We start from the raw sequence: 21,595 nt of genomic DNA, 5'->3' as shown, positions 1-21,595 counted from the left end.
CATTGTTCACAACATTTATTTTGCTTTGCTGACTCACTTTAGCTGGTTCTCAGTTGAAGGACAGAGTTTTATAAGAGGATATAAAGCATAAAGATTCCAAAGTCTGGCCACTGCCCTTCTCGGTCTTTGCACTAACATGATCTTTTGACAGTTTTGTGAGGGTAGCAGCCGTATCCACACCCAGCTTCCCTGTCATCAACAGCTCACATCAGCACAGCACCTCTGTCCAGAGTAAGGCACCAACCCTGCTCCAGGTCAACAGGTTACTCAGACTTGACCCTCGCTTTTACCTAATGTCCTCTTTCTGCTCCAGGCTTCCATCCAGGTCACCACATTACATTTAGTTGTCAGGCCTCTTGAGGTCCCTCTGGTCTGGGACAGTTTCTCAGACTGTTCCTGTATGTGATGCCCTTGACAGTTTTGAGAAGTACTGGTCAGGTGTTTTGCAGAACGTCCCTTGACTGGGATTTGCCTGGTGCTCTTCTCAGCATTAGACGTGGGGTTATGGCTTTTGGGGAGGAGGGCCGCAGAGACAGCAAGCCCTTCTCACCGCCTCCTATCAAGGGCCCGTACTGGCAGCAAGAGGGATCACGGAGGACAGTGACCCTGCTCACTAGCTGGGTGGGGGGGGGATTGTCAGCTTTCGTCCAGGGTAAAGTTATATTTTATTTTATTCATTTATTTATTTATTTTTGTCTTTTTGCCTTTTTTCTAGGGCCACTCCCACGGCATACGGAGGTTCCCAGGCTAGGGGTCGAATCGGAGCTGTAGCTGCTGGCCTACACCACAGCAACACCGGATCCAAGCAGTGTCTGCAATCTACACCACAGCTCACGGCAACGCCAGATCCTTAACCCACGGAGCAAGGCCAGGGATCGAACCTGCGTCCTCATGGATACTAGTCAGATTCATTTCTGCTGGGCCACAATGGAAACTCCTAAGAGGTTCTTTAAAGGCTTTTGGTTTCCCAGTGCATGTAAAAGTTCTGTTACACTGTACTGCGGTCTATTTAGTATTTAGTATGCAATAGCACTAGTCTAAAAAACAGGTACATACCTTAATTTAAAAATATTTCATTGTAAATCAACTATACTTCAATAAAACTTGAAAAATGAAAAATACACAAATAAACAGAGATTTGTTTCTGCTGGGCCACAATGGAAACTCCCAAGAGTTTCTTTAAAGGCTTTTCTTGTTTTTTTTGGAGTTCCTGTCGTGGCTCAGTGGTTAACGAATCCGACTGAGAACCATGAGGTTGCGGGTTCAATCCCTGGCCTTTCTCAGTGGGTTAACGGTCCGGCGTTGCCGTGAGCTGTGGTGTAGGTTGCAGATGCGGCTCGGATCCCGTGTTGCTGTGACTCTGGCGTAGGCCGGAGGCTACAGCTCCGATTCGACCCCTAGCCTGGGAACCTCCATATGCCATGGGAGTGGCCCAAAAAATGGCAAAAAGACAAAAAAAAAAGCACTTTTTTTTTTGGTAAAAGTACAGTTTCAGGTTAAAAAAAAAATTAATAAATTCTTCCTTAAATTTTTTAAAAGATCTTTTCTACCCAAAATTATGACCCTAAATTCTACCATATACTGATTACATAAACAAACTATATATATATGTGTATATATATATATACCACAGAGAAGAATATGAACTTCCAAACACCTATTTGTTTTTTAAAATGTTGAAATAAGTATAACTGTTTTGGGGGTTTTAAAAAGGTGATTTTTTTCCCCAACCGAAAGCACCTGGAGGCAGAAGGGGGCCCCTCTGCCCTGTCTGTATTCCCCAGCCCAGCCGCTGAAGGCCCGCGATACTCACAGGCGGACTCGTCCACGCTCTCCCGGGCCCGCTGGTTCCTGTCCGCGATCCAGTCCCACAGCGAGAGCTCGCACAGCTGCATCTGGATGTGCAGCATCAGGCGGTACTGCACCTAGGGGGCGACACACCGCGGCTCCCGTCTGTCCCGATCGGCCCACGTGACTCAGCGGACAAAAGCTCCCTTGCTTACTATTACTAACTACTCTGGGCCAAGCACTCGGCTGAGCCCTGCGGCAGAGAGCACAGGCCCCAGCCTGCCCAAGAAGCCCAAAGGCTAGCAAAGAGGAGGTGGAGGAGTAAAGCAATGCTTAAACCGGGGCATCCTGACCTGAGTGGGCAGAGGCAGGATGGCTGCAGTCCGGCAGGCTTCAAACAGAAGAGGCTCCTGGAGTTCCCGTCGTGGCGCAGTGGTTAACGAACCCGACTAGGAATTATGAGGTTGCGGGTTCGATCCCTGGCCTTGCTCAGTGGGTTAAGGAGCCAGCGTTGCCGTGAGCTGTGGTGTAGGTTGCAGACGCAGCTCGGATCCTGAGTTGCTGTGGCTCTGGCATAGGCTGGTGGCTACGGCTCCGATTCGACCCCTAGCCTGGGAATCTCCATGTGACGCGGGAAAAGGCAAAAGGCAAAAAGACAAAAAAAAAAAAAAGAAAACCAGAAGAGGTTCCTGAACATGACAAGAGGCTGTGGGCCCAAAACTGTTTAGACTGCACTCAAAATAAACAGTTTTCAAAGCTAAGACACAGCCTCAGACTGGCCATACGGTACTCTACTACTGAGGAGACCCCAGAGTAAATCCACACTTTGTCTGGCTTCACGCTGCACGTAACTAATAACTAGTTCAAGAAAAAAGTCAGTAAAGTTAAGTGCACTGTAGCCCATGCAGGAAAAATGTCCAAATGTATTAGAGCAATGGAACAATGCCGATGAAAGGTCCCTCAAACTCAATTCCTTTATACTCAGAGGAACCCGCTCAGAGTTTTGTGTTTCATAAAAAGCACATACACAAAACCAACGATGATGCAAAAAAATAAAAATCATTAAACACACACACACACACAGAGCCACAGACTCCCAAACAGCCACAATTAGCTCTGCGTGTGAGTATACAGATGTTCTGTGACCCCACCATGACAGATTATGTGTAGAGCCTGCTAAGGCCCGAGCTGTTTTACTCTAATATTCGGGAATGGCGAGGGTACGTGGGAGCCTCACCGGCACGTCGGCGTAACCCTAGTTAGGGTACTCAGTATCCTGGAAGCTGACCTGGAGATCCCACTAGGATGCGCTCCTAAAGCCACGTGCTAACATACAGAAAGCCTTTCTGCAGAAATACACTTTTATAGCATGATGCATGTTTTATAGAACCTGTAGGAACATATATGAAACGTCTAGAGGGAGAAAAGGCCCATCAGAGAGGTCAGAAAAGGATGAGCAGGGAAATGAGGACAGGAGGGAAGACCAAATGCGGGGGCCGGGTGTCAGGAGGAAACACGGAGAGAAGAGACCGCCCAGGAGGCAGACGAGCCAGCGGAGAGACAGAGGACGGGGGGCGGCCGTATCTGATCACACCCCGCACACCGTCATCACGGGAAAAGAGCAAACCGGCAGGTTCTGCGAAAGCCATCTACCTCTGTCTGCCCCAGCAAGTTTAAGTGTTCTTCCGAAGATTCCTCGGTGGAGGTGAAATTCTCTTCCAGGTTGGAGTGATGCTGAAGTGGCAGGTGAGACCCACCGATCGATGTGGAAGACCCATCAGACAAGCCTTTTTCTTGGCACTCAAGGGACAATTCAAATTCACTGGCATTTCTCGGGACTAAACCGGCGGTGCGGGCCACCACTCTGTTCTTGCCACTGTCCACGCCCGATTCAACGAAGGATTTTTCTTCCTCCGGGGTGAATTCGGCAAAGACAATAGATGAGCTGTTACTTTCATCACTTTTAACATCATATCCATCTCTGGAGAAAAGAAAAAGCCGTAAAGATAAAAATCAATGTGAAAAAAAAAAAAACCACTGAGTACCTCGACTGTTCCTTCAGGCCCATGTGCATCTTACTAGTAAACTCACGAAAAAAAAAAAAAAAAATAACAGCCAAGGGGTCTAAGTGGAACATTTACTTAAAAATACTCATAGGAAGAGTTCCCGCTGTGGCGCAATGGATCAGCTGGGACACAGGTTCGATCCCCAGCCCGGCGCAGTAGTTTAAGGAGCTGGCGTTGCCATAGCGGCAGCATAGGGTCACAACTGCAGCTCAGGTCTGATTCCTGGCCCGAAAACTATGCCATGGGGTGGCCAAAAAAGAGAAAAAAAAATTACTGACGGGAAATAGGTATCTGAGAAGAGAAAGTAATTCAACATTTTGAAATGAAAATAAGGAAAAGAAAGTCTGAAAACACTTCTGAGCTCCTAGGAGCAAAAGGCAAAGGCAATCCGACGCAGGGGACAGGACGGGACGTCCGCTGTGTAAAAGGGACACCCCGGCCCGCATACCTGTGGTCGTCCTGGTCGATCACTTTCAGAGATGGCAACTGAACAGAAATTCTATCTGCTGAACAGAAACGAAAGAAAATCTTCAACCCCCCCAGTTTTCTAGGTTACGGTCAAAGGCAGAGCTAAAATAGATCAGTGACACCAAAGGAGCCTACGCAGGTACTTAAAAATGTCATGACCTTCCGGCAATACAACGAGCTTATTCAAATGACTGGCAGATTTTAGTAGTGATAAAAACAGAGCTGTTCAACTACACGGGGGCGCAGCAAACTTTCTGTACAGGACCCGACAATTATATTTCAGGTTTTGCGGGACCTAGGGGACTCCGCTGCCGTTACTCAACCCCGCTGCTGACGTGCACGAGCAGCTGCAGGTAACACAAATGAATGAGCCTATGTTCTAGCAAACGTTACTTACTGACACTGAAATTTGAATTTCATACAATCTATGCAAAATAATTCTTTTAACTCTTTACAAATGTACAAAAAACATCCTCAGTTTGCAGGATGTACAAAAAACAGAGGCAGGCCGGATGTGGCCCACAGGCCCAAATCTGCCCCCGCTTCAACTTAATCCACTCTCCTTGGGAGTTCCCACTGTGGCTCGGTGGTAATGAACCCGACAGTATCCATGAGGATGTGAGGTCTATCCCTGGCTTTGCTCAGCGGGTTAAGGCTGCGGTGCTGCCATCAGCTGTGGTGTGGGTTGGAGACACAGCATTGCTGTGGCTGTGACGTAGGCCCGCAGCTGTAGCTCCGATTCGACCCCTAGCCTGGGAACTTCCACATGCCGCAGGTGCAGTCATAAAAAAACACAAATAAATAAAACCACTCACCTTGCCTCTGGGCCACGTGCACATGTTCTATCCAGGCAGTGTGATAGCCCACAATATTAGGATGCTGGAGACCAGCCAGCACCTTAACTTCCCGTAGCACCTAAAGAAGAAATGGACTTAGAGCTGGCTTTTCCTGACAAATGTGTTACATGTTCGTGGTATCAAATACCACTTGTCTTCTCTCTAAAAGAGAGCTAAACTATGTTAAAAAAAAAAGGGTGGGGGGAATATTTTTACAAGAAACAAAGGCAACTGTTCCAGTAAATACTTGACACTTTTCATAGCTCCTATGTAATCATTCTCCCATTGGATTCCGACACGTCAGTCAAGACCTCCAAGACAAATAAAACCACTCTCGTGACTGCAATTTCAAGGTCGGAAGACAGAAGTGGCTCAGAGGCCCCGGATCACGCAGCATGTCAGGGAGGAGCCTGGGACCTGACCTGAGTGCCTGTGTTTTTCATAACAAGCTTGTTACGTACTGTGCATGAAGAGTTTACTTGAAAAATTAACTTCCCCAGCAATAACCCTGAAATGTGGTTAGTCTGCAGTGTTTACAAAAACATTATGTCAAAAAAAAATTTGGACTTGATGTTTACTTTACTGTAACCCGTTCTTAGTAAACTGCAATCCATACTACCTGGGACCTGCCAACTCACACACACACAGACATATCTCTTTCAAAAGGACCTAAATACTCAATGATTCAAAATAAATACATTTTGAAAATCATACCTTCATGCAATCTGTTTTCGTTGCCCCCTTTATCAGGATTTTTTTAATTGCATAGTATTGACCATCTAATTTATTCCTGACCTAAAAAATAGAAAAAACAAGGTATACTGTGCCATTAAATTACAAATGAATGAAAGTTCTATTAACCTGAGATTGGATAATCCAAACTGTGATAAAAAAGTAAGCTAAACACATGCGTCCTCTTTCCTATCTTCAGGAGAGTCAGCTGGACTAAAAGTTTTTCAGGAGTTCCCGTCGTGGCGCAGTAGTTAACGAATCCGACAAGGAACCATGAGGTTGCGGGTTCGGTCCCTGCCCTTGCTCAGTGGGTTAACGATCCGGTGTTGCCGTGAGCTGTGGTGTAGGTTGCAGACACGGCTCAGATCCCGCGTTGCTGTGGCTCTGGCCTAGGCCGGTGGCGACAGCTCTGATTGGACCCCTAGCCCGGGAACCTCCATATGCCGCGGGAGCGGCCCAAGAAATAGCAACAACAACAATAACAACAACAACAACAACAAAGACAAAAAAAAAAAAAAAAAGTTTTTCAAACTGCACTGGAAGTCCAGCTCCTGGAAGTTATAGGTCTCAAGAATGAGAACGTGAGCCAAAAGGCTCTGTGCAAAACAAAGCAGTAAAACTTTGTTCAGGAATATATTTCTTTTTCCTTTTTCGGCCACACTCAAGGCATATGGAAGTTCCCAACCCACGGATCAAAGCCAAGCTGCACCTGTGACCTACACTCCAGCTGCAGCAATATGAGATCCTTAACCCACTGCACCGAGCCAGGGATCGAACCAGGAAGGCCACAGAGATAAGCCAGATCATGAACCCACAGAACCACAGCAGGAACTCCCTTCAGTAGTACATTTAAAAAAACAAATAAATAAAATTTAACTATAGGAGTTCCCTGGTAGCCCAGTGGGTTAAGGACTCATCATTGTCACTGCTGTGGCATACGTTCAATCCATGGCCTGGGAACTTGCATGTGCCCAGACGTAGACAAAAAAAAAAAAATATATATATATATATATATATGCAACTAGGACAAAACTCAAAAGTTTCCAGAATCCACCTACATCAATTAGGAAAAAATTAAAACCAGCCCACTTCCCTATAAACGACAACCTTAAGAAGAAGTAAATTTACGTGATTTCTAGGAATTTTCCTTTAAGTATTTTAAACAATAATAAAGAAAACAACTTCTCCAAAACCACCTGTTAAGAGTAGAAGGTCAAAGCGGATACATGGAGAATCACCTTGTACACTCTGCCATATCCACCTTTTCCTAAGGTGGCAAGTTCTTCAAATTCATTTAAGTAGCGGGAAGTCTGTGCTTCAAAGCTTACTTCCCTTGATCTGAAAGTTAAATACAAACAATCAGTCACTACCAAAACACAAGAGAACCAAAGCATCCCAAGACATGTCATGGTCACTCTATGCGTCCATCTGGCAAACCTCGTGGATCACCAAACTGTGACAGTTTGGAAAGGCTAAGACAAAATGAAAATGTCCATTCTCTACGAAGAAAACATCTGAGAATAAGCATAGGGATGACGTAATAAGGACAGCAAGGGGTTCATTCATCTAATTTTAAGCATTTTACCTGGAATTCGTATTCCAATTGCAAGGTGTTATTTTAAAGTAGGGATGCTAAGGATGACTAAGGCAGCAGTTGATTAGCTGAGCTCAGTGATGAACACTAGTTAAATTTCTTAATGATCCCACCAGTTACAGATTGGGGGGGGGGACCCGCAGGGGAAGCATATGGAGGTTCCCAGGCTAAGGGTCGAATTAGAGCTACAACGGCCAGCCCACACCACAGCCACAGCAATGCCAGACCTGATCCTGGTCTTTGACCTACCCCACGGCTCACAGCAATGCCGTATCCCCTAACCCACTGATCGAGACCAGGGATCGAACCTGCATCCTCATGGATACTAGTTGGGTTCTTAATCCACGGAGCCGCAATGGGAACTCCAGTTGCAGACTGTAAACTAGCATTTCCTACACACAGCCGAAATTCAGTGCGATTCCCCGACAGAGACTGGATGTCAGTGCTCTGAATAAGGGGCCTTAGAGAATCCACGCAGAAGTGGGGGAGTGGGGGCAAAGACGAGAGAATGAGAAGTACTGTAAATCTCACAAAAGTTTTTAATTTTCATGGAGTTCCCATCGTGGCGTGGCAGAAAGGAATCCAACTAGTATCCATGAGGATGTGGGTTCAATCCCTGGCCTCGCTCAGTGGGTTAAGGATCTGGCGTTGCCGTGGCTGTGGTGTAGGCCGGCAGCTATAGCTCCGATTGGACCCCTAGCCTGGGAACCTCCATATGCCACAGGTACGGCCCTAGAAAAAGACCAAAAAAAAAAGTTTTTAAATTTTCTTAAAATAGCCTAGCTACATTATTTTTTTAATCCCAATACTAATTTCTGATTAATTCAGGATTCATTCATTTTTTTTTCTGTCTTTTGTCTTTTTAGGGCTGCGCCTGTGGCATATCGAGGTTCCCAAGCTAGGGGTTAAATAGGAGCTACAGCTGCCAGCCTACACCACAGCCACAGCAACAGGGGATCCGAGCTGTGTCTGCAACCTAGACCACAGCTCACGGCAACACTGGATCCTTAACCCACTGACCAAGACCAGGGATCGAACCCACATCCTCACAGATACTAATTGGGTCCGTTAACCACTGAGCCACGACGTGAACTCCTGCGAGATTAATTCTTAACCCTGATTTCTTTTGGACAGTTTACTCCTTGCATAGTCAAAAAAGTATTCAACACATACCTGGTCTTCTGGATATGAGAATTATCCTCACAAGGACCCTAAAAATCACAAAGTTATTTTTAAAAAGCATTTTGAAAATGTCATGGAATTAGGAGTCTATCAAAACTCAGGATTATATTAATAGTCCCAAATGTTCAAACCAATTTTTTGTAATGATTTTCATTTTTTTCCATTATAGCTGGTTTACAGTATTCTGTCAATTTTCTACTGTACAGCAAGGTGACCCAGTCACACATACATGCATACATTCTTTAAAAAAAAAAAAAAACCCACTCGATGCCTTTTTCAATATTACTTAAAAGCCTGCAGTTGAACAAATTTCTCTTTTAACTAAAAGATCACTAGTGAAAAAGCTCTATTCTTAAATCCAAGGACAAAATTGAGATTTACCAATGAGCGCCATCAGCAAATAACACTGGCTTTACTATCACATAAATGCAGAAACTAACCACTGCTCACATCTCCCCTGCTCCCACCCACCCAGGCCCCCAGCACCTTACGTCTGCCCCTGCTTCTGCCCTCACCCCACTCAGTGTAGTCTCAACACAGCAGCTGGGAGATCCCACTAAAATCTAAGTCAGATTCGGAGTTCCCATCGTGGCGCAGTGGTTAACAAATCCGACTAGGAACCATGAGGTTGCGGGTTCGGTCCCTGCCCTTGCTCAGTGGGTTAACGATCCGGCGTTGCCGTGAGCTGTGGTGTAGGTTGCAGACGCGGCTCAGATCCCGCATTGCTGTGGCTGTGGTATAGGCCAGTGGCTTCAGCTCCGACTCAACCCCCAGCCTGGGAACTTCCATATGCTGTGGGAGCAGCCCAAGAAATGGCAAAAAGACAAAAAAATAAATAAATAAAATCTAAGTCAGATTATGTCACCCCACCCCCACCCCGGCCCACTCAGAATCCTGCAACACTTTTCACCTTCCTGATAAAAACCAAAAACATTAAAACAGCCTCAAGATCTGGCTCCACGTGTTCCCCTCCCTGGCCCCAGCCCTACCTGGCTTACCCTACGCCAGCCACTTGGCTGCCTGTCAGCTTCTCCAACGTGCCCAGCACACAGCTACCTCAGCAACTGCTGCTCCTTTGCCTGAATGCTTTCCCTCTGCCCGGCTCAGACCCTCAACTGCACCTCCTGACACTGGTCTCACCAAGGCCCTCCCCGGCTATGCTTCGTGTAACTCACACAGCCCCGCCCAACGTTTTCTAAGCCCTTCCCTGCTTTATGTCTCCCCTTGACCCTTAGCACCATCTACCACCCCATTTATTTTTATTTTTCCATTGTCTACATACTCCCTCACCAAAATATAAGCTCCCCGAGGGCAGGGGCTTTTATTTTGTTCACTGCACGAACCCCAGCTTCTATAAGACAGCCTAACACAGAGTGGGCATTCAGTAAATATTTGTTGAATAAACCTATTAAACTTAACATTAAATCTCTGTTATAATGAGGATTTCCTAACGCTTAAAAATACAGTTCATTTGAAGTTAGGATATTTTTATCACACACAAGGTACATTTTTCAGTGCTTACCTGACGGACTCTCTCCCTGGCTGACCTCATTAAGTGCGTAATAGCTCTGTTGTGATGTAGCCGCAATGAGCTAAACTCATCACTACAAGTGAAGGACGACAGCAGCCCCATTTTGATAAAGGTCTGACAAAGTACTACGAAAAGAACAGGGAAAACGATTACCAGAAAGGCCATCAATAAAACAGCAATTTTCAAAACACACAGAAAAAAAGAGTCACAACAGCCTCTGCAAGAAAAAAACCTCTGTAAGAAAAAAGCTGGGGTTTTTTTTGTTTGTTTGTTTTGTCTTTTTGCCTTTTCTAGGGCTGCACCCTCGGCACATGAAGGTTCCCAGGCTAGGGGTCGAATCAGAGCTGTAGCCACCGGCCTACGCCAGAGCCACAGCAACCGGGGATCTGAGCCACGTCTGCGACCTACACCACAGCTCACAGCAACGCTGGATCCTTAACCCACTGTGCAAGGCCAGGGATCGAACATCAAAACCTCATGGTTCCTCGTCAGATTCGTTAACCACTGCGCCATGATGGGAACTCCAGAAAGTTGTGTTTAAATACACATTACACCTTGGGGGCTGATTCTCTAAAAGAGGCAAAATGATTGGTACAATCACTGAGCAGCAGCTCAACTATCACTTCTTATCTGATGCTCTAATTCCACAGTCACTTGTTTACCATGCTTGGTCTGTCAGTAAAGCACTAACCTCTGTCTTTTAAAAAGGAAGGAGGGAAAAAAGGGGGGGATACAAATAAATAAAAATTTAAAAAGCAGGAGTGGAAACAAATGATGAGAACTTACAACAAAAGCGAGTATGAACTGTTGTTCTCAATTATGGAGTATCTGTCACCAACACACAAAGAGCACATATGAGGTGTGTGTACAGACCCAACACCAGAGGGAAGTCAAATCTGAAGCCACAAGGCCAAGCTGCTCAAAAAAAGAAGTCTCTACAGAAGCGCTTGGTTTTTAGTCAGTTAAGAATACAGATGCCCACTGTGGCTCAGTGGTTAAGGAACCCGACTAGTATCCATGAGGACACGGGTTCGATCCCTGGACTTATTCAGTGGGATCCAAAGTTGCATGAGCTGTGGTGTAGGTCAGACTCAGCTCAGATCCCACACTGCTGTGGCTGTGGCGTGGGCCAGCGGCTCTAGCTCCAATTGGACTCCTAGCCTGGGAACCTCCATATACCACAGGTGTGACCCTAAAAAGACAAAAAAAAAAAAAATTTAAAATCAGCAAGTTTTACAGACTTGCTTTAATCAGAAACAAGATTATTATATTAAAATCGTTATAATCTGCTTCTCTATACAGTGAGCCCAATACAGTATCCCCAGGAACCAATGCCTTGGAACCTACGGACACCCCCTTTTGTACAACCCAGCTCCCCAACCACATATTCAAAAAAATAAGGGCACTGGACCAATCATATTTTAACCACTTTTCTCGTCCCATGAAGCTTATCAAAATGTTAATTACCTTTAACTAAAAATAAAACACTCTAAGGTCACGTAAAAGTACTGATAAATTTAAAGATACCTGATGTTAACAAGACTTGGAAAGACTTCTGATTGCAAAGACCCTTGAAATCTGTGGTTGGGCTTATTCGAGGCCTCAGGCAATGAGCTGAACCAAAAATGCCACGATCTGGAGTTCTTGTCGTGGCGCAGCAGAAACGAATCCGACTAGGATCCACGAGGTTGCAGGTTCAATCCCTGGCCTCACCCAGTGGGTTAAGGATCCAGCATTGCCATAAACTGTGGTGTAGGTCACAGATGCAGCTCAGATCTGGTGCGGCTGTGGCTATGGTTGTGGTGCAGGCTGGCAGCTACAGCTCTGATTCGACCGCTAGCTTGGGAACGTCCCTATGCCGTGGATGCGGCCCTAAAAAGACAAAAGACTAAAAAATAATAATAATAATAATAATAAAAAGAAACGCCATGAACTGCAACACTGCTCATTTCTGTGCTCACGTAAACCAGGGCAGGAATGAAAACAAACATTTTCAACAACTGTGCTAGATTTGGTCTTTGAGGTTCCCGGCACACAGCTCCACGCGGTTACAAAACTCATATAATTTCCTAAGTGACAGGGATGCTGGGAGCATCTTTGGTTTTAATATCTGGTCTCTGACTTCAATTTGTGACATTAGAGCTTCGGAGAGCCTTGGACTCTCCAGCGATGAGTCTTTTATATGCTAATGACATGACTGGTGGCAGCAGTGCCCTAGACCCCTTGAGGATGTGAGAGCTGGTCACCCCAAAGATCAAGTCATGATTATAAGCTTAGAACTTTCCTCCCCACCCCACCCCGATCCTCCAGGAAGGGGAGAAGGAGTGGAGACTAAGCTAATAATCGGGATGGGGCTTGCCATGAAAACCTCTCAAGCACAGGGTCAGTGAACACATCCGCCTGCCAGGAGGCAGGTGACCCTGAGCCCTACGGGCACAGAAGGTCCAGCACTCTGGACCCTCCGGTCCTCCATGGACACCCCTCTCCGTCTGGCTCCTCCTCAGTACCCTTCAGCGTATCCTTTGTTCTGATAAACGGGAAAGCACAGGTGCCTGTCCCTGAGCACTGTGAGCTGATGGAGCACAGCATCAGAGAGAGGGGGGCAAAGGCAACCCCCAACTGGGGCCAAGACAGACACAAGTGCGGGTGACCTGAGAACCTGGGGACCTACTCCTTGCGACGAGCACCCCAGAGGAGGGCAGTCCTGAGGGACTGGGCTCTTAGCCTGCGGGCTCCACTCTCACTCCAGGGAGACCCGGTGACCCGTGTGAGACACGCAGCTGGCGGCGGAGACCTGGTCAATGTGGGAGGAAAACCCTACACATCTGGTGTCAGACGTATTCTGTGTCTAGAGGAAAACAGTTTTCTAGGAGTTCCCGTCGTGGGACAGTGGTTAACGAAGCCGACTAGGAACCATGAGGCTGCGGGTTCGATCCCTGGCCTTGCTCAGTCGGTTAAGGATCGGCGGCGTTGCCGTGAGCTGTGGCGTAGGTTGCAGATGTGGCTCGGATCTGGCGTTGCTGTGGCTGTGGTGTAGGCCGGCAGCTGCAGCTCCGGTTAGACCCCTCGCCTGGGAACCTCTATATGCCTCGGGAGTGGCTCTGGAAGAGGCAAAAAGACCAAAAAAAAAAAAAAAAACAGTTTTCTATTAAAGAACACAAAACACAACTGTTTCTGGGCTCTGGTCAATAACAGGTTGAAAATACATAACTGTGATTTTCATTTACCCGCTCACTAACTAAAGCATAACAGATTTTCAAAAATTATATGAATTATCACCTTATAAGTAAAAAATAACTACCTTTTGGAGTTCCCATAGAGGCTCGGCAGTTAATGAACCTGACTAAGATCCAAGAGGACACAGGTTCAATCCCTGGCCTCGCTCAGTGGATTAAGGATCCGGCGTTGCCAGGAGCTGTGGTGCAGGTCGAAGATGCGGCTCAGATTCTGCATTGCCGTGGCTGTGGTGTAGGCCGGCGGCTACAGCTCCGGTTAGACCCCTAGCCTAGGAGGCTCCATATGCCATGGGTGTGGCCTTAAAAAGAGGAAAAAAAAAAAACCTACCTTTAATTTATTTAAATACACACAATTTTATGGTGATCAATCTTTTGGGAGAACCCAGCAATGATGTTCATATGGAATTACCCAAAGGAAAATATAAATTTACAAAACAAACCACTAAAGCTTATTTCAAATGTTTACATATCAGCTGCTTCTCAGACCCACAGCATTAAACAACATAGCAGTCTTACAAGTTTTATTTAGCAAGACTAATTTACTAACATTTAAACACCTGTCTTGAGCGAAGTGGGTTGGGCTCGTGCACATGGCTCAAGTGTTCCAGCAAAGAAACCAGCAAGAGCTGGTTTGCAACTGCAAAAGGGAAGGTCGGCTGCTGCAGAGGCCCTTTCAGCACCTGGAGTTCTGCCGGCACGTCAGATTCTGCAAATTAAAAGGGGGAACAAATTTTTAAGAAACGGTAAACGTATCTCCTTATGACAAAGCATTTTCTAACTAATGAAACACTTTCAATTTAAGGAAATAAAAAGCAAAACAGCAGGTACGGTGAGTGGGATTAATCAAGATAGATTTTCTGAAATTGAAGATGTTGGGGGGGGGGAGGTTTGCTTTTTGCAGGCAGCGCCTTCGGCGAAGCAGAAGTTCCCGGGCCAGGGATCAAACCCACGTCACAGCAGTGACAATGCTGGATCCATAACCATGAGTCACCAGGAACTCCCGGAATTGAGTTTTGAGTTAAAGTCTGGACTTTTCGAGGACTGGCAGAAAGATGGCCCGGGGGGAAAGGAGGAAGTTTTGGCAGTAACAATCTGTGCAAAGACAGAAATAAATAAATGAAAAGTATACATTTAAGCACACGAGCAAGCGAGTACGAACAGGATGGCCTCCTTCCTTTGAGAGGCATAAAGAAGTCTGGCAGTGGAGTTCCCGCCGTGGCGCGGTGGTTAACGAATCCGACTAGGAACCATGAGGTTGTGGCTTCGGTCCCTGCCCTTGCTCAGTGGGTTAACGATCCAGCGTTGCCATGAGCTGTGGTGTAGGTTGCAGACGCGGCTCGGATCCCGAGTTGCTGTGCCTCTGGCGTAGGCCGGTGGCTACAGCTCCGATTGGACCCCTAGCCTGGGAACCTCCATATGCCGCAGGAGCAGCCCAAGAAATGGCAAAAAGACAAAAAAAAAAAGTCTGGCAGCAAAGAAAAGGAAAGGGCGGATGGATGGAAGCGTTACTCTGGGCAGGTGTTACGCGGGTAAGGACCAGGTGTTCTGTACACACGATCTCGTATTATCCTCACGAACACCCTCCGTTACCACCCCCGTTCGACGTTCGACGCACGTGGCCACTGATCTCAGAGAGACGTCGAGGAAAAGTAAGCGGAGAGATTAGACTGACTCCCAAGCCCGTCCTCCTTCCACTAAACAAGACCAGGCAGACAGGTGAGCTGGCACTTAAAGGTGACGGTCATACGGCCTCACGCAGCACGCAGCACGTCTTCAATACGGTATTTAACAAGCCAAAAAAAAAAAAAAGCCACAAAGAAGGAAACATATTTGAGGCAAGTATTCAGGAAACGGGTGATGGGCAGCCGGGAAGGAGGCCTGCAACAGCCCTCAGGCCAGGAGGAGCCTAGAAAAGGAGGAGAGGGACAGAAACAGGGAGGAAAGCACAGGTCCCTGGGATACCCAGAGAGAAGCGGCCTGATCAGGATGGAAAACACTAGGAAGGGGAGGGTGGAGATGCCAACGAGAGTGAAAACTCTAAGCGGGGCTGTTGGAGGAAACTCTCCAGGGCTGCTGACCCACTCCACTGGAAGGGACTTGCAGAAACAGGGCCCGTGGAGCCGACACCTGCGAAAACCACTCCCATTTCAAATGCTGTTTTACTCTCCTCTGTAAACACTCAAGTTCCTGGAAGAGCCAGGACTTTCAAATCGAGACTGAGCTCACCAATTTCCTCTCTGACCTGTAGGTGGCCCAAAAAGACTGGCCTGTATGAAGACGTGCTTTTTGTTTTTTTTGTTTTGTTTGTCTTTTTAGGGCCACACCCAGGGTATATGGAAGTTCCCAGGCTAGGGGTGGAATCAGAGCTACAGCTGTCGGCCTGCACCACAGCCACAGCAACACAGGATCTAAGCCGCGTCTGTGGCCTAAAACCACAGCTCTCGGCAGCACTGGATCCTTAACCCACTGAGCGAGGCCAATGATTGAACCTGCATCCTCATGGATGCTAGTTAGATTCATTTCCGCTGGGATGTGATTTTTGTTTTAAAGGAATACATATTGTCTGAATATGGGAAAGAAAAAGAATGGAAAATGTGGCTACATAAAAACTTCTGTACATAAATACACCTTGAAGTTAAAATACGAATCACAAAATCAGATAGAGTACACATACCTGCTCTGTGTATGACAAGAAACAGGCAATAAAATGTATATAGAGATCTTGCAACCGAGTAAGAAAATGAAGCACAATTAAAGTTCCAGCAGGCTTTAACGTAACTAGTAATTATAACATACATGTTAAAATAACTACGGTACCAGAATTTCCCATCAGATTGGTAACTATTTAAACTCCGGATGCTGGGTATTGTTAAGGGCACAGAAAACTTTCAAACACAAGGGGTGTTTACAACCTGTGGCAACACACTGCAGACTGTCAATTGCGGAGAAGTTCAGTTTCGACCTTTACCCAGCAACTGTACTTTTGGAAATACAAACCAAGGAAAGAAACAAAGCACAACAAACATATATGTGCAAGATGGTCAGGGCCACCCTTTAGAGAGCTGAGAACAACGGAAGACACTACAGCTCCGACTGGACCCCTAGCCTGGGAACCTCCATATGCCGCAGGAGCGGCCCTAGAAAAAGCAAAAAGACCAAAAAAAAAAAAAAAGAAAGAAAGATAATCAAAGACTAGTCCAGTATCAAGTCAAAGAAGCAGGCCATAAATATTCAATAGGAATACTAATGAAGGTGAGGCAAGAGAGTTTCATTCAAACCAACACAATCTTTCTCGTCATTATTATTTTCACAAAATGTATCAAAGCAATTTTTTTTTTTTTTTACTTTTTAGGGCAGCACCTACAGGATATGGACGTTCCCAGGCTAGCAGTCAAATAGAAGCTGCAGCTGCCGGCCTACACCACAGCCACAACCACTGGAGATCTGAGTCGAGTCTGCAACCTACACCACAGTTCACGGCAACGCCAGATCCTTCACCCACTGAGCAAGGCCAGGGATAGAACCCGAGTCCTCATGGATACTGGTCAGGTTAACCAGTGAGCCACGATGGGAAGGCCCCAGAATAATTTTTTAATGTTTTTCTTAACCCAACAAATCCTACTTCTGTGGATCTATCCTAAAGAAATAATCATATATTAACAAAGATGGATGTATACAGATGTCAAACCCATTATTATTTCTAATGGTAAAAAATGAAAAAAGCCCAATTTTCCAACAATATAGCAAAGACTAAATAAACAATAGTACAGAATGTAATGGTCTTAAAATAATGTCCTTTTTTTTTTTCCTTTTTCCTTTTTAGAGCCACACGTGCGGCATATGGATGTTCACAGGCTAGGGGTCAAATCAGAGCTGCAGCTGTCAGCCTACGCCACAGCCAGAGCAACGCCAGGTCCTTAACCCACTGAGTGAGGCCAGGGATTGAACTCTCATTCTCACGGATACTAGTCAGATTTGTCACCACTGAGCCACAACGGGAACTTCTTAAAATAATGCTCTTAAAGGCTAGTCTATGACAAGAAAATGCTAACATAATTTCACATTTTAAAAAAAGAATATAGGGAGTTTCCATTATGGCAAAGTGGAAACAAATCCAACTAGTATCCATGAGGATTCAGGTTCAATCCCTGGCCCCCTTCAGTGGGTTTGGGATCCAGTGTTGCCGTGAGCGGCAGTGTAGGTCAAAGACAGGGTTTGGATCCTGAGTTGCTGTGGCTGTGGCCAGAAGCTATAGCCTGATTCAACCCCTAGCCTGGGAACTTCCATATGGTGCCCTGTGGCCCTAAAAAAAGCAAATAATAATAATAATAATAATGTAGGCATTCCCACTCTGGTACAGTGGGTTAAGAATCCGAATGCAGGGACTCAGGTTGCTGCAAAGGTGCAGGTTCAATCCCAGCCCAGCACAGAGGGTTAAAGGATCTGGGGTTGCCACAGCTGTGCCATAGGTCGAAGTTACAACTCAGATCCAGTCCCTGGCCCAGGAACTGCCATATGTCACAGGTGCAGCCATAACAAATAATTAATTAATTTTGTGGTTTCTCTAAATTTTCTTACTTGGACAAAATGAGGAGTCTTTAATCCATTCATGATATCTTTCTTTGATAAAGATACTTCGTTGTTGTTTTGGGGTTTTTTTTTGGCTGTGCCTGCAGCATATAGAAGTTCCTGGGCCAGGGATCAAGCCACAGCAATGACACCAGATCCTTAACCACTAGGCCACCTGGGAACTCTGACAAATGTTTTAAATGCAAAATCAATCAAAAAAGCAGTCTCGGAGTTCCCGTCTTGGCTCAGGGGCAAATGAACCTGACTAGTATCCATGAGGACAAGGGTTCGATCCCTGAGTTAAGGGATCGAAGTGAGTTAAGGATCCAGCGTTGCCCTGAGCTGTGGTGTAGGTCACAGATGAGGCTCGGATTTGGCGTTGCTGTGGCTGTGGTATAGGCTGGCAACTGTAGCTCTGATTTGACCCCTAGCCTGGGAACGTCCAGATGACGCAGGTGCAGCCCTAAAAAAGAAAAAAAAAAGAGAGAGAGAGAAAGAGAAGAGGTTAAGTGGCTAAATGGAAAAGTGAAGTCAAGTTCTCTCTTTTTCGCAGGAGGGGTGCACCCTCAGCATTCGGAATTTCCCAGGCCAGGGATGGAACTCACGCCACAGCAGTGACAGTGCTGGATCCTTAACCACTAGGCCACCAAGGAATTCCCAAATTCTCTTATAAGAGTAAGAAATAAGATGGAGTTCCCATCATGGCTCAGTGGTTAACAAATCGGACTAGGAACCATGAGGTTGCGGGTTCGATCTCTGGCCTTGCTCAGTGGGTTAAGGATCTGGTGTTGCCGTGAGCTGCAGTGTAGGTTGCAGACATGGCTGGGATCCTGCGTTGCTGTGGCTCTGGCGTAGGCCGGCGGCTACAGCTCCGATTCGACCCCTAGCCTGGGAACCTCCATATGCCGCGGGAGCAGCCCAAGAAAATGGCAAAAAGACAAAAAAATAAAAAAATTAAAAAAAAAAATAAGTTACACACCGGAGATGAGTTAGAGTTCTAGAATTCTGCCAAGCAGGAAGGGAGAAGACAAACAGGAAAGGGTTCACCTAATTCAATTTCCTCAGGAAAGTATGATCCAAATTATTAAAGAACTTGGAAGATTTGATCTGAAGTAAAAATTCTGAAAAACTTACAAGTTATATGAAAGAAGAAAAATTAGTAAGAGTCTGACAATGGGCATACTGTCAGCCCTCCTTCTAAAGCATGCGGCTCCACAGGGGGGAAAAAAAAAAATACAGAAAGTTTGATCAACGGCTGATGTTGGCTCTTGGAGAACCCCTACACAGAGGTGCTGAAAAACACAGCTGTTAATTCCATCTAGGTTGGCTTTGTCCATTTGGCCCCGCCTGCCGCATCCAGATGTTCCTGGGCCCGGGATCGAACCTGCGCACACCAGCCACCGGAGCCGCCGCAGTGACAATGCTGGATCCTTAACCAGCTGAGTCACAAGGGCCCTCCCCACCTAGGTTTTGAATCTTCCGACGCTACCCCTGACTGCCACAGTGACCTCCTCACCCCACACAAACAACCTTGAAGAAATCATTTACCTGGTGTTTTTACACCTAAAAAATGAAACGACGTTTCTCACGGACCTTTACTTTTCAGAGCAAAAGATAAAGTATGTCCGGACATTCTGGGCTTCTCTGAGCCATATGTAAACACAGAAGTGTTATTAGTAACCTACAGAGAAGGGAACTTTGAGAAGCTTATCTAAGATCACTCCCTTCCAAAATAATCTTCAGTCTGCAGAAAACCTTATCGCAAAGTTACAGAACAGACAGACTTGCCTGTTGACAGCTGCAACTTCCATGACCTAACACTTTACGTAATATGGAGCCGCAACAATATGACCCACAGAAAAAATCAGTTTGTCCATTAAACAATAGTTATCTTCCAATTATCCTCTGTTAATGGCCTACGTAAATTGCCACTCTGCTTTTGTTTCTCTTTACGAGCAAGAATTGTAGGTAGTAATGAGGATGACAATAGAAGCATTTAAGGAATAAATTAGGACCTTTTCAAAGAGGCTTGCACCTTGAAATCCACTGCAACATGTTAATATTTGTTTCCTGCTTCAACTTAAAGCCTGTAATCATTCTATTCAAACTACCACATGGTAAAAATGTCCCTGAATTGATGCAGTCATCTTTGATGGCAAAATTTAACTTTAAAAACTGCCAAAACAGGAGTTCTCCTTCTGGCTGGGCGGAAACAAATCTGACATAGCATCCATGAGGACAGAGGTTTGATCCCTGGCCTCGCTCAGTAGGTTAAGGATCCGCTGCTGCCGTGAGCTGTGGTGTAGGTGGCAGACACGGTTCAGATGTGGTGTGCTGTGGCTGTGGCATATGCCAGTGGCCACAGTTCCCATTCGACCCGTAGCCTGAGAACCTCCACAAGCCGTGGGTGCGGCCCTAAAAAGACAGAAGGAAAAAGAAAAGAAAAGAAAAAAAAAAAGCCAAAACAATTGGCTGCAAATAAAGGGCCTATTCCATTAAAATACTCGATACTTTGAACTGGTTACACTCAATATTTTAAGTATCTCTCGTTTTATGAACAACTTGACTGACATATCATATTCCCTGGTAACCAAAAGCCTCACGGAAACGTGAGCATTTTTTTTAACCGAAGAGGGTGATGTCCACACTGCCTCACCATGAGACGCCTTTAGCTACCCGATTAGTAAAGCAAAAGACAAGAGAAGCTACAAATTAAAACTCAACCCAAACTGTAGAGCGCACAGGGTCTGCAAAGTCCCATTCGACTAGTTTGCAAAGTTCAAGCTCCTCGCCGGACAAAACCCGGGGGCTCGGAGCTGGAAAGAGCCTGAGGGGAGTTCTAGCACGTCCGCAGCCCCGAGTCCGCAGCGAGGAAACCAAGGAAGAGAAAAGCAAACGAGCGAGCGGGTTGCAGACCCCCGCTTCAATACGAGTGGACCTAGCCCAGACCGCCCACCCGCCGCCCCCCACACTGCACCGCTGGGTTCAAGCCCGGATCCAGCCGAACCGGTCCAGGTCCTGGGGCGAACTTCGCAGCTGCCTGCCTGGCCAGGAATGAAGGCGGACGGCGAAGGGGGAGGGCCCCCGCGGCCTTCTGGGTCCCTCACCATCGTACTTGGGGTCCGAGCCCTCGGCCGGGAAGTCGATGGCAGGCGGCGCAGGCACAGCCCCGCCTCCGTCGCCCTCCGCCTCGCGCTCCCGGGCCCCGGAGACGCCCCCCAGCATCGCCCGCCGCGCGCGGGCCGCCGCACTGCCCGCCGGCCAGCCGAGCGCTGCCCTCTGCACTCTCAGCGACCGCCACCGGATCCGGAAGTAGCTGCTCGCGAGGTGGACGACCTGCCCCGCCCTCGCCCCCGTCCCCGCCCCTGGGAGGAGCTGTAGGGGGCGGGCCCGGCCACAGGCTCCGCCCCCCGCGCCCGCTCTGGGAGGGAAGGATGGGCTGTTCCCGCGCGGGTGCACCCCGGACGCTGTCGCCTGGTGGGCGGCGGCGGGAGTCGGCGGCGGAATCGGGGGACCTGCTCGCCCTGGTGGAGTCTCCCCAGCGCTCCCTGCGGCCCCGCCCCACTGACCTCGAGACCCGAATACCCGACGAG

General features: G+C 47.0%; 1 protein-coding gene across 6 annotated transcripts in view; it reads right to left on the bottom strand.

Annotated features, from left to right (window-relative positions):
• EIF2AK1 (eukaryotic translation initiation factor 2 alpha kinase 1) overlaps nucleotides 1-21,283 on the bottom strand; it is a 34,722-nt gene extending 13,439 nt beyond the window's left edge. For 2 of the 6 annotated variants that reach the window (XM_047779510.1, XM_047779513.1), the window contains exons 1-10: nucleotides 21,110-21,283; nucleotides 13,981-14,139; nucleotides 10,189-10,322; nucleotides 8,658-8,695; nucleotides 7,129-7,228; nucleotides 5,873-5,953; nucleotides 5,138-5,237; nucleotides 4,303-4,360; nucleotides 3,442-3,769; nucleotides 1,814-1,925 (exon numbers count right to left, since the gene is read on the bottom strand). In XM_047779510.1, the coding sequence (XP_047635466.1) occupies nucleotides 1,814-1,925; nucleotides 3,442-3,769; nucleotides 4,303-4,360; nucleotides 5,138-5,237; nucleotides 5,873-5,953; nucleotides 7,129-7,228; nucleotides 8,658-8,695; nucleotides 10,189-10,322; nucleotides 13,981-14,139; nucleotides 21,110-21,227 (1,228 nt within the window). In that variant the 5' untranslated portion in view covers nucleotides 21,228-21,283. The remainder of the gene's footprint in view (nucleotides 1-1,813; nucleotides 1,926-3,441; nucleotides 3,770-4,302; nucleotides 4,361-5,137; nucleotides 5,238-5,872; nucleotides 5,954-7,128; nucleotides 7,229-8,657; nucleotides 8,696-10,188; nucleotides 10,323-13,980; nucleotides 14,140-21,109) is intronic. The other 4 variants (XM_047779508.1, XM_047779509.1, XM_047779512.1 and 1 more) reach the window with 4 other exon arrangements.
• Nucleotides 21,284-21,595: the final 312 nt, after the last annotated feature.

The sequence above is a fragment of the Phacochoerus africanus genome, chromosome 5 (assembly GCF_016906955.1).
Source record: "Phacochoerus africanus isolate WHEZ1 chromosome 5, ROS_Pafr_v1, whole genome shotgun sequence".
Lineage (NCBI taxonomy): Eukaryota > Metazoa > Chordata > Mammalia > Artiodactyla > Suidae > Phacochoerus > Phacochoerus africanus.
Note: the sequence above shows the minus strand (reverse complement) of the source record. Positions and strands in the feature narration are given on the sequence as shown.